Consider the following 13,201-nt stretch of genomic DNA (forward strand, 5'->3'; position numbering starts at 1 on the left):
CCATGCAGAAGAATCAACCCACAGCCCATGCATTGGCTCAGAGCAGAGGCTGGCTCATAGCTCTGAGCCCATTTCATTTTCTCAGACTCCCTTTCAAGCCACACTCACTGGGGCTTCCCTCTATTTGTTCATAATGCTCCCCGCTTTGGAATTTGTTTGCCTTTCATTTGGCCTCTCTTAATTATGTTCATCGTTTAAGATCCAAGTCAAATCCTACCTTCCCCCCCAAAGCTTCCCATGGACCTTCCAGACTATGCTGATCTCTCCTTTCTCTGACCTCCTAGAGCAATTTAGCAAGAGCAGTGTAGTATTTGATTATATGCTGTCTTGTTTCCCTGTTTATATATTTATGACTTGTTTCCCCAACTAGATTGTAAATTCTTATGGGCAAAGACTGAATCTTATCTTTGTTCTGGGTGCCCTTACGGTACCAAGCACTCCACTAGACCTACGAGGTACTGAATAAACATTTTTGAATATAGCACGATCTGATTTAGATGTATCCTGATACACTGGCTCAAGTGTTGTTTGAGTCAAATCTATAAAGAGAAATGGGTATTCATTTCTGAAAGGTTCTCCAAGATTTCAACTCTCCTCTGGTTCCTTTGCAGCAAAACCACTTCTCTTTCTGTCCAACCACCAGCTGGCTGTTTCCTTCCCTGAGAGTAGCACCTGTCTTATCAGTACTTTCTGTACCAAGCCCTGTCATGACTCTTGCTGCCAGCCCACAATCCTCCACAGCAGGTCATACCAGAAGTCATTACGGGACGTAACCTAATTCATTAGGACATAAATATTTAAACACAGTATTTTCTTGCTGGCCTTCCCCCCAGTTTGATCAATGCTGGTGACTCCTCCTCTTCATGCATCCCACTGAGAACAATTTGGCTGGAAGCTGCTGACATATGTTACACTCTGCATACTAATCTCCCAGGTATTTGTACATTCTCTGATGCCATCCCTTACTGTGCAGAGTGATGCTGCTGCCCTTTGTCACACTCTCCACGTGGCTTCCTGCCCTCTCCCTGTAGATGATGAAGTTGTGGTCACGTCGATGCCTCCTGCTGAAATCTTGTACCGAGGTAATAAAGGCAAAAACCATCATGGGAACAAATCAGAGACAAGGTCATAAAGTTAGCAAGGGAGAAAAGAGAGAGGCAGTGGAAAGATAAGCCAGAAGAGCTGAGACAGCAACAAAAGATCCACAACCAGGCAGAGGGCTGTCCAGGGATGGGAAGAACACAGTGATTTTTCCCTGGGGCATCGACGAATCTCTCCCTGATGTGACCACTGGACAGAGACCACTTTCTGCTGGGCAATGTAGGCAGGGCTCAACATCTGGAGAAGCCAAGCAGAGAAATGATCCCTTCAATCCGACCCACCAACAGCTCATCATGTCATGTCATCTTTCCTGCACTCACAGGGTGATTTTCTCTAACGATGCCAGTCTTTCTGAAGTCCAACACAACGTGAGAATGATAGAATGCCAGAGCTGGAAGGGACCTTTGAGATCACTGGTTATGCTCCTCTCCTTTTCCTGATGAGGAAACTGAGGTACACAGAGGGAAATTGACTTGCATAAGGTTTTCTGGCTCCCAGTCTGCTCTACCACTCTGCCTTCACGTTGTAGTACAAGAGAATTCAGGATTGGTGCAAGAGAGTGAACAGGAACACTGACCTCAGGAAGTCAGTATGATACAGTGGAAAGAGTGCTGGATTTAGAGTCAGAGGCCCTGGATTCAAGTTCTAACTTTGTCAGTGGGTGATCTTGAGCAAGTCATTTAATTTCTCTGGGCCTCGGTTTCCTCATCTGTAAAATGAGAGAATGGCTAGGTCTGCAAAACACTTCAGGTATTTTATCTTATATGATCCTCACAGTCACCCTAGGAAGTTGTTATTATTCCCATTTATAGACGAGGAAATTGAGGCAGACAGATTCAAAGTAATTTGCTTATTTAGTGTCTGAGGTAGGATTTGAACTCAGGTCTTGCTGACTTCGGGTCCAGTACTCTAGTCACTACCTTACTTAGCTATCACTGAGCTCCCGTATGGCTCTAAGTGGTCCCTAAGGTCCCTTACAGTTCTAAAACTAAATGACTTCATTTTCTTTCTAGCTTTATCACTCATTAGATATGTAACTAGCTAAGTCACCAACCTCCATAAGTCTCAGTTCCATTATTTGTAAAATGAGATTAAACATGCCCATACTTTATCACCTTATAGGGTTATTGTGAGGAAAGTATTTAGTAAACCATAAAACACCATGTGACCTTGAGCTATTATTTTTGTTCTAGATATATTTTTGGAACGGGGCACATACATCAAATGTTTGTCAGTTAAATCCAATTTTGAATATGCTAGGAGAGTTCAATATTTACAGGCATACTTAGGAGAATCCTTTGGTAAAGCAAGGAGTCCTCATACGATACAAATAAATCACCCTTAATTTGTTTTGTGAGGCTGGATTTTTCACAGTTTTTACCAAGTGGGTCACACCTGTAAACAGCACAAACAGTGGCAGAGAAGGAGAATCAATAGCATCCAGAGGTCTCAGCAGCTATAATAATTGCTTCCTTTTTTCTATTGTCAAAGCTTGCATGGGAAAGAGGGCAAAGATCCGATTATTTGGCATGCCCAAATCAGGTATCTGATAAAAGAACTCATAACACCAAGCTCATAAAGCCGGCACTGATGTCTGCAGTTAGTTGTCAAAATGTAACCTGGTTTTAAGGTTGTTAGTGTGACAGCCTGCAGGACTACAGGATAAAGATGGGGTGCCCCCAGGGAAAAAGAGCAAGATGGAACCTAACTCGAAGTGACCTGAAAGTGACAAAGAGATTGAAATTTCAGAGAATGCTTTGTATTTGGTTGAACAGTGGAAGGATAAAGCATGGACCCCATATTGAGGGTGAGAAAACAACTGAGGAAAAGCTGCTTCTATTTTTGATTCAATGGTTGATTTCCCAGGAATATTTGAATTGCGCTGTCGACAAGCTCATGCAGCTGAACATTCTGCCCTTTATTCTTTCCTTAATTGTAAAACTGTTAATGGTGCCTTTTGTTTTTATATTACATCAAACTCTGAATATATTCTTCTCCCTCTTCTACCCAGTAAACCTTCTTTTGCATCAACAATAAAAAACAAAACAGTTTAGCAAAATCAACCATATCTGACAGCATATGTAACATTCCACACTCACAGTCCCCCACCTCTCCAAGGAAAGGAGTTTCTTTCATTCTTACCAGAAAGAAACTGAAAATAACCCAGTTCAAGCCAACAAACATTTATTAAGAAAACATGTTGAATGGAAGTATTCAGCTGAGAAAGACAGGTTATAGGACATCAAAGACTAACCATCCTAGAAGTATTTTACAAGATTATATCCAATGCCCTACAACATCTAAAGAACAGTAAAATTCATTCAATAAACAGTATGAAGGGTCTCTTAGGTTCAAGGCACTATGTTCCATAGTGTTCCCTGGGGGAGACAAAAATAAATACGACACCAGCTCTGCCCTCATGGTCATAATGGTGACCTTGAGTCATCAAGAAAAGGTTACATTATGCTCCATATGCTCTGTTTCCCAAGATAGGAAGTATATAACACGTTAGAAATATTTCCTTCAAAAATATTGAAAATAAAAAAAGATTTCAGCATTTAAGTCATTACACTTGGGCACCCAGAGAAATCCTGTCTTGGCAACAGATTGAATATGGAAGGTGGAAGAGTGAGAAAAGAATTCAGAATCAATGAAGTTATGAACTTCAGTGGCTTCGAGAATGGTGATGTCCTCAATAGACACAGGGAAGTTTAGGGAAAGGTTAGATTTTGTGGTTGGGTGGTCAGATCTCTTTTTGGACATGTTGATTTTGAGACATCCACAGGACATCCAGGACACATCCAACAGGCAGCTGGGAAAGAAGTATACATATGGAGATTTTGGAGTCATCTGTTTCAAGAAAAAAGTGAATCTATGGGATCAGGTCAGATCACTCAGAGAGATTAGAGAAAGGAAAAACCCCATCACTCCTTCTAACTTCCCTACTGTGCCAAGGTTACCACCATGCTTCTAATCAACACTTATCCCAACCTCCAAGTTTCATAACCTCCGAGTCATCCTGGAGTCTACACTCTCTTTTATGTCCAATTCAGAGCAGTCACTGAGACATGTCTAATCTATCTCCAAGACTTCTCTTACATTCATTCCATTCTCTCTATGCCCCCACCCATCACTTCGTTCAAGACTTTTTCACTTCTCACCTGACTACTGCCCTTGGTGGCACAGTCAGTAGAGTACTAGGCATGGAGTCAGGAAAACTTGAGTTCAAATCCAGCTTCAGACATTTATAATATGTGTGTCGTTTGCCTCCTGCCTGCTTCAGTTTCCTCAGCTATAAAATGGTGATAATAATAGCACCTACCAGCCAAGGTGCTTGTGAAAATCAAATGAGATAAGATTTGTAAAGCATTTAGTATAGTTTCTGGCATATAGTGGGCATTTAATTAATGTTTGTTCCCTTCTCTTCCCTCATAATTCTTCTCCCTGGATCCAGCCTTTTCCTTCTCTAAGATGCCAAAATGGTGATCATCTAAGGGACAGATCTGACCATGGCACCCTCCATTCGTGGAACCTCAACAACTTATTTTCTCTATGATAAAATACGAATTCCTCTGACATTTAAAGCCCTTCACAATCTAGCTGCAAGCTCTCTTTCCAGACTGATTTCATATCACTCCCCCTCCCGTACTTTATGCACCAGCTGAACTGGCCTACTTGTGGTTTCCTGAACATGACATTCCATTGCCTGGCTCTGTGCCTGTGCCAAGAGTCCCCTTCCTCTTCATTTTTTTTCCTCTCCTACAAATCCCTAGGTCCCTTCAGGGCTTAGTTCAGGTGCTTCTTCCCTCACAAACCATAGACATCATTGCTCTTCGATCCCTCTGAAATGTGTTTATATTTAATTTGCTTATTGTTTATATTTATTTATGCATATATTGTTTCCCAGTAGAAAGTAAGCTTTTTGAGGACAGGGACTATTTTATTTTATTTTTGGTTGTGGAATACCCAGCATCTAGTGTCCAGTATATGATAGCCATGTAAATGTTCAAGGTAAGGCTTAAGTTAGAGACTTGTAAGGTACCCATGCTAAGGATGGGTAGTTTCTGATGGCAAACAAAATTCAATCTGAGTACAGACCCAAGCAGATCACCCTGATGAAGAGCCATGGGCTGCCAGGGGGATGTATGAAACTGGAAACTTAGAGAAGCAGGTGCTGAAGGTATAATTTTTTCTTTGAAATGTGCCTGCCTGTAAAATTAATAAGTAACTACGGCTGCTCTTTGGGAAGACTTGTAACTTATGGAAGGTGATGAATCCCACCCTACAACAGCGATTGGCAATCAAAAAGCCAGGCACTGTGCCAAGTGCTGGCAATACAAAGAAAGACAAAAATCTGCCTTTGAGAAACTCATATTCTGAAGGGGAGAGAGCATGTAAACAACTACATTCACACATGATTGATATGGCGTAAGTGGAAGATGAAATTAGAGGAAAGGAAATATAATGGGGGATGAGAGAGATGGCAAGAGTGGGAAAAGCCTCCTGCAGAAGATGGGATTTCACCTGGGTTGTGAAAGAAACCAGGAAATCGAGGAGGTAAACAGGAGGGGAAAAACATTCCAAGCTTGGTAGGGGAACTGGAAATGGAGGTGTGGAGACAGGAGATAGTATGTTGTCCTGTGAGAGGAATAGCAAATGGATGAGGGGTAGCTGGATCATTAGAGTATAGACAGGGGAATAAAGTAAAAGAAGACTGGAAAGGTAGGAAAAGGCTAGGTTGTTAAGGACTTTGGGTGCCAATCACAGGAGTTTATTTTTGATCCCAGAGGTAATATGGAGCCCCTGGAGCCACCCCAGTAAACAGTCATCTGGTCACTGACTGGAGAATTCCAGTGAGGTTTCCCAATTGATAAATGGTTAAAGGGTATGAACAGGAACTTTTCAGATGAAGAAATCAAAGCTATCTCTAGGCATATGAAGAAGTACTCTAAATCACTTTTTATCAGAGAAATGCAGATTAAAACAACTCTGAGGTACTACCTCATACCTATCAGATTGGCTAATATGACAGAAAAGGAAAATGATAAATGTTGGAGAGGATGTGGGAAAATTGGGGCACTAATGCACTGTTGGTGGAGTTGTGAACTGATCCAAACATTCTGGAGAGCAATTTGGAACTATGCCCAAAGGGCAACCAAAGTGTGCTTACCCTTCGATCCAGCAATACTACTACTATCTCTGTATCCCAAAGAGATCACAAGAAAAGGGGAAAGGTCCTACATGTGCAAAAATATTTATTGAAGCCCTTTTTGTGGTGGCAAAATATTGGAAATTGAGGGGATGCCCATGAATTGGGGAATGGCTGAACAATCTATGGTATATAAATATAATGGAATACTATTGTGCAATAAGAAATGATGAACAGGCAGATTTCAGAAAAATCTGGAAAGACTTGTATGAATTGATACAAAGTGAAATGAGCAGAATCAGGAAAACACTGTACATAGTATCAGTAACATTGTGTGATGATCAACTATGAATGAACTTCTCAGCAACACAATGATCCAAGACAAGTACAAAGGACTCATGAAGGAAAATGGTGTCCATATCCAGATAAAGAACTGATGGACTCTGAATGCAGATCAAAGCACATTTTTTTCACTTACTTTATTCTTTTTCGTGTTTTTTTGATCTGTTTCTTCTTTCAAAACTGTGACTAATATGGAAATATGTTTTACATGATTGCCTATATGTATACATGTATACACATGTATTACATGTGTAACCTATATCAGATTGCTTGCTGTCTTGGGGGAGGGGGAGAGAGGGAGGAAGAAAAATTTGGAACTCAAAATCATGTAAAAATGAATGCTAAAAATTGTTTTGACATTGTAAAAAAATTAAAAAAAATACTATTAAAAAAAAGAATTCCAGTGAGAAGGAACCCACTGCCTCTTGCAACTTCCTGTTTCATTTTTTAATAACTCCAATTATTATGAAATTTTTTCTTATCTTGAGCCTAAATCAATCCTTCAGTAATTTCCATCCCATGGTTCCTAGATCAGCCTTGTAGCAGAACAAGCTTAATTCCTCTTCTACAGAATAGCCTTTCAAATACTTAGAAATATCAATCACGTCCCACCTCCATAATATCTCTTTTCTAGACCAAACAATACAGTTTTTTCAATTGATCCCCATGGGGAAGAAATATGAGGCTCTTTACCTTTCTGGTCTCATTCTATGGGATATGTACCACTTTATTGCTCTTCTTCCTTAAGTATAGCACCCAGAAATGAACACAACATTCCAGATGAGGTCTGACCAGAGCAGAGTGGGACAATTGCCTCTTACTTCCTTAATGCTACGCTTCTTCCATATCTGTCTCTCTATTTCTCTATCTATGTCTATCTACAAGTAGATACAGATAGATAGACAGACAGACACAACATATGCACATGTCCTTCTGCTGGGTAGCTCACAGAACTTAAATAGTCTCAACTCTAGCCCGCTATACAAGATTAACAGAAACAGCAAAGACAAATGTAATGTTCTGGTCAGACCCTCTTCCCGGACCTTCTCTAGCCAGGCAGGATCTACATCCTATACAGAGTAGCAGCATTAGCTGAAGAAAAAGTCAGGAAACTCCTGTTAATGGTGACAGCCTGCAATGGATATTCCACCAACATTGGTTGGTTTCTTTTCTCTCCTTCAAACCATGTAGCCATTTCAAAATGCCAACAGTGAAAAACCGTTGCAGTTCTGGTTTTTTTTTTTTTCTGTTTTATCAGTCTCAGCCCTCTTTGTAAAGCCACATTCCAGGTCCTTTGTGCCCTGACCCAACAAGGCAGCCATGGATGATTAGGGATGTTTTCAGGGAAGGGTAAGAAAGCCACGGATAGCATGGTAGAATTCCTGCTACCATTGGAATGGAATACTTTTACACCAAGACTAGATATATTCTGTCACTCAAGGAGTCAAGCTTATTATGCCACTTGAAATCAAGACAGGCCTTGAAATGGAGTCCATTACTTTGCTTAATTTGATCAAATGTGATTGAGAGGAGGGGACAAATGAGGGACATGGACTGAAAGCAATTAAAAAAAAACTAGCCCCTTGTTCTTTACTTTGTTTCTCCTGAGTGAAGCCCCTTGTTGGAGTTGCTTGGAGGAAGAAAAAGGAGCCATGGTTTTGGAGAGCTGCACTTCTAAACAAATCCATTTAAATGCGAAGCACTCAGTTCCTTGCTTCAGTGGCTCTGACCTAATAAGACCACTAGTCAGACAGAAATCAAAGCACATGGCTTCATTACAACAACAAACTCCTGGGGATCACAGTGACACAAACAGGGGGGCCAATTAAACATGTACCTGACACTCCGAGAGCCTTCTCCTTCAGACCTGCAAGGAAACAGAACATAGAGACACTTAGAATGCTGTTGACACTTTCTCTTGAAAAAATGCACAGATTATGATCATCAACAGTGAATGACTGAGCTATTCTGATCAATACAGTGATCCAAGACAGTTCTGAAAGACCCATGATGAAAAATGCTATCCACCTCTAGAGAGAGAACTAATGGAATCTGAATGCAGATTGTTGGTTTTTTTTTACTTTATTGGGTTGTTGGTTTTTTTTACTTTATTTTTCTTGGTTTTATTGTCTTTTTTCCCCCAACATGACTAATATGGAAATATGTTGTGCATGACTGCACATGTATAACCTTTATCAAATTGCTTGCTTTCTCAGTGAGGGGGGAGGAGAGGGAGGTTGGAAGAGAATTTGGAACTCAAAATTGTAAAAAGCAAAGGTTAAAAATGTTTTTTTTTTACATGGGATTGGAAAAAATAAAATATTAAAATAGATTAGGGGAAAAAAAAGAAAAAATGCAGACATTCATCCTCTCTATCGAGAACTACAACATTCCTATGCTGGTGGGAAAGGGGAGGTGAGGGGAAGGAGTGAGGAAATGAAGGGTAGCTTCATTTATTACCTATTTGGTATTTCTCAAGCATTTCCGAACTGTAAGTTCAATTTTCAAATACCAAAAAATCAATTACACCATTTTAAAAAGAAGACAGCTGCAAAAGTCAAGAAATAGGATTGTTATCACCCACTTGAACTTTCTCAAAGGCTGGGGAAAATACACAGAAACAAAGATGAAGACTTCACATTCTGCAAACCAAACTATATGCTCTCAGTACTGACCGCACCAGAGGCAAGAGGATTAGTTTAATGGTGATTAGCCTTCCTTCGCTCAGTTGACTGGATTAAAAGGCCATGTGCAAACAGGTTCAGGAATCTAATCCTTGGATTTTCTAAATGTGAGTTTATTGCCAAATACAAACATACTTAAGCCAGAGTTGGGTAATTAAAAGAGTCCTCTGTGGCTGGAAATCATGCCATAGGAAGCTCAGTTGAAGGAACTGTTTATATTTATAGTAGAAAAGAGAAGACATGCTGGCCATCTTCAAGTATTGGAAGTAAAATGTGGAGGGATTTGGGATTCATTTTATTCTGTTTGACAAGAAGGCAGAGCCTTGGAGCAAATGGCCAAAGTTGCAGAGAGGCAGATTTCCATTCAACAGAAGGAAACCCCTTCTAATAATTAGAGCTGCTAGTAAATATTTAACAACCAGATTTCAAAAAAAATGTGTGGCATACTTTCAAGTTGAATTTTCATTATTATAACTTTCTCCATCACTTTCTTAAGTATTGAAAATCAACAAAACGATAAATCAAGCTTTGGTTTGTAGCATTTCTCATTTCTAAGGTGTAAATGCTCACACTGAAAATTCAACAATCATTTCTGAGTCCCCCCAGAGCTGGTTCCAAGACATCCCTACAGCTGCCTCAACATAAAATGGGCTCTCTTGAAGCATATGTCTAGCTGGATAACTCTAGCCATGTAAGGGCTGCTGTAAAGAGTATCAGTACCATTAGCAGTTAAAGAGCTAGGGTAAAGTTTTCTCCACTAAGAGGGATTGGAATTAATAATGTTCTGAGATAGCACTGTTTCCTCCCCTTCTCTCTTAAATTTGAAAGTCTGTTTAAATGCTGTCTTGTTAATGTCTAATATTTAAAAATCCCAATCTCAGAAGAAACAAGAATAAGAGATTTTGGCTCATTGCTGAAACAAACTAAAAATCTACGGAAGAGCTAAATGCTTGTAAAGACTGATAGAAAGTCAAGCCGAGTACTGTGGTATTATTTCACAGCTGAGGGGGGAAGGGGGAAAACACTTAATTGGCAGAGTAAGCTCATTTATGGGGTTGGGGAGGGGAGGCACGGTCTGTCACTGGAAGAGTCTTGAATCCTTTCTCCACATCCAGGGGAGTACCAAAATGCCTAGCGGTCCCTAGGGATGTAGGCCCTTGAGGAGGTTGATCCATTCAGAAGGGGGCTGCTTAATTCTCTAGAAACCCAAGTCCTTCCCCCCCCCCACTTTTAGTATAAGGGAGGGAGGATTTACTGAGGGTACTACCATAAATTATGAAGATGTATAGGCCTCTGAGGATATGGGGCTCTCAATGGAGGAAAGGAGGGCTTTTCTTCATGGTTTATGAGCATGAGTCCTTTGAATTTTTCTGTCAGGTGAAATAAACCCTGTCCTATATTTGATATTTTGTTAGCCTGAGTGCCTGTATGGAAGCTGAGAGACATTTTCTTTTTTGTTGCAAGGAGTCAAAATCTGGTATCCCCAGAGCACAAGCAGGGTGAAAGCATGAGCCCAGCAGTATGATTACACAAGGATTTCTATGATTGAACTTTGTCCATGTAAACCCAGAGCAGACAATCCTTGGAAGTAATCAAAGCCATCTTTATAAAATATATTCTCCTTTCTGGGCTTTTCACTTCCAATATGGCAACGTTCTGAGAAAATGCTAAGTAAAAATACTTTTTCTGTATTGTCTGCTGGCCTTTGCATGTCATCTGTGGCTTCCACAAAACTCCCCAAAATTCCCATTTAATTTCTTCCAATATGGCAACGTTGTCTGTTCTGAGAAAATCAAGTATCTGACCAAACTTGTAGAAACAATTACTTGGCAACTTTCTGATAGTATTCCTTTATTAAATTATCTCACTGTGAAGGAAAATGGATCACCTCTGGAATGGAATGTGGCTGCTTCAATTGTATTCATTGTCTTATTGTAGGAAGAGATACTTTGAAAGAGCAGCATGGAATTTCTGGCCTGATTATTTCCCTCCCTTCCTCCCTCTTTCCCTCTCTTTTTCCTTCCTTCCCTCCCTCTACCCCTCTTTCCCTCTCTCCCTGCATACCTCCTTTCCTCTCTCTTGCCTTTCCTTCCCCTTTTTCCTCTTTCCTTCCCTTCTTTCCTGTTCTCAAGGATCTTATGGTCCAATACGGAAGACATACCATGCATGTGATACCCTCTCCTTCTGCCTTCTAGCTTCAATCTGTTTTGCATTTTCCTATTAGAATAGAAACACTTTGAGAGTAGGGACCATCTTGTTTGCTTGGGTTTGTAATCCCAAAACTTAGCACAAATCTTGGCACACATTAAGCCTTTAAATGTTTTATTTCACTATCTATACAAATAACTACAACATGAAGTAGAATGCATTAAATAAATAAGGGAAAGACAAAAAAATTGTGGGAGAGTTCTGGGGAGGGAGCATTCGCTTTGTGTGGAGGGTCACGTATTAATTCACATGGCACTTCAATGTTTATGGGTTTCTCACAGTCACTTGTGGTCAAAAGCTACAAGTATTACTTACCCCTACTTTACAGATCATCCTCTATCACAGGATTTAAAGTCAGAAAGGATATCTAGTACAGCCTTTTTATTTTACGAGTGAGGAAATGGATACCCCCAGAAGGTGAATGACTCATCAAGGTCACATGCTGTGTATCTGTGTTAAAATTTGAACTGAGGTCTCCTGATACTACATTCAGAAATCAGTTCACTCTAACACTACACTGTTGTAACTATGGGCAGTGATGACACTTTACCTAATAATAACAAAAACTAGAACTTATGTAGATTTTAAAGGTTTGTAAAGGGCTTTACAAATATTTCATTTTATCCTCACAACAATCTTGGGAAGCAGGTGCTATTATTATTATCCTCATTTTACAGATGAGGAAACTGAGATAGTCACAGGTTAAGTAACATGCCATGGTGTTTGAGGCTGGATTTGAACTCAAGTCTCCTTCACTTCAGGTTCAGGGCTCTCTCCACTGCACTAGAATTTCTAGTTCTAGTGGTAGGACCACCTGGATGGCAGGAATGTGGTGATACTGTCAGTCACACCCTAGGGGCTTACAGGCACCAACAAACAAACCCTGGTAACACAAAGCAGTTGGCAGAGGTGAATCTTCCTTTGGAAATAGTTATTCCTTCCACGTTGTGACTTTCCCCATTGCAGTTTTGATATTTTGCAGGTTGGCATAAGAAATTAAATGCGAATTTTGGGGAGTTTTGTGGAAGCCACAGATGACATGCAAAGGCCAGCAGACAATACAGAAAAAGTATTTTTACTTAGCATTGACCTATATATAGCCTATGACCAAATACTTAACCCAAATTTTATAATAAGGTACTGTAAACACCCCATAAAACAAAAAGACAAAATTTAGACTCCTCTGGTATGAAGGGAGAGCCAAAAAACTTAATGCAGATTTTCCAGATTTGGAGGAGGGGATGGTACCACACCCTTAATCTGGCCAAGTGGAAGGGAGAAGTGTAACATGAACCACCCAGTAGACAATGATGTTGGTGATTCAAAAGAGAAGTTTCTCCAAAATCCCTAGCTTGTGGAGGAGAGATATTCAGATAAAATCTTAGGTCTGCAAACATCAAAAGCAGAATTACAGGTGTGTGCTTTGTCCTCTCTGGTCCCTTTTCTTCATGTGTATAATGGAGGGATTTGACTACGATATTTCAAGCCACTTCAAGCTATGGATCTATAATCCTATGAAACCTAGGCAACACGCATTCCCTCTTGTCTAGGCTTAAATTTTCTCATCTGTACAATGAAGGGATTGTACTAGATTAACTCCCTTCTAACTCTAGGATTCCATAGTTTGAGCAGAGACTTTAAGTATGACTACCTGGGGAATGTGGGGTAGGGGAGAGATAGGAGTAAGTTGGACAAAACAAAAAAAAAAGGAAAAAGA

The 13,201-nt window shown here is 40.2% G+C and overlaps 1 protein-coding gene across 1 annotated transcript in view; it reads right to left on the bottom strand.

The window, feature by feature from the left end:
* The window catches only part of LOC110204964 (IQ motif and SEC7 domain-containing protein 3-like), a 318,964-nt gene that overhangs the window by 87,138 nt on the left and 218,625 nt on the right, over positions 1–13,201 (bottom strand). The window contains exon 2 of the mRNA XM_020981242.2: positions 8,430–8,459. Coding sequence (XP_020836901.1) covers positions 8,430–8,459 — 30 coding nt within the window. The remainder of the gene's footprint in view (positions 1–8,429; positions 8,460–13,201) is intronic.

Source organism: Phascolarctos cinereus, unplaced genomic scaffold (assembly GCF_003287225.1).
Source record: "Phascolarctos cinereus isolate Bilbo 61053 unplaced genomic scaffold, phaCin_HiC Scaffold_4;HRSCAF=312, whole genome shotgun sequence".
Classification (NCBI taxonomy): domain Eukaryota; kingdom Metazoa; phylum Chordata; class Mammalia; order Diprotodontia; family Phascolarctidae; genus Phascolarctos; species Phascolarctos cinereus.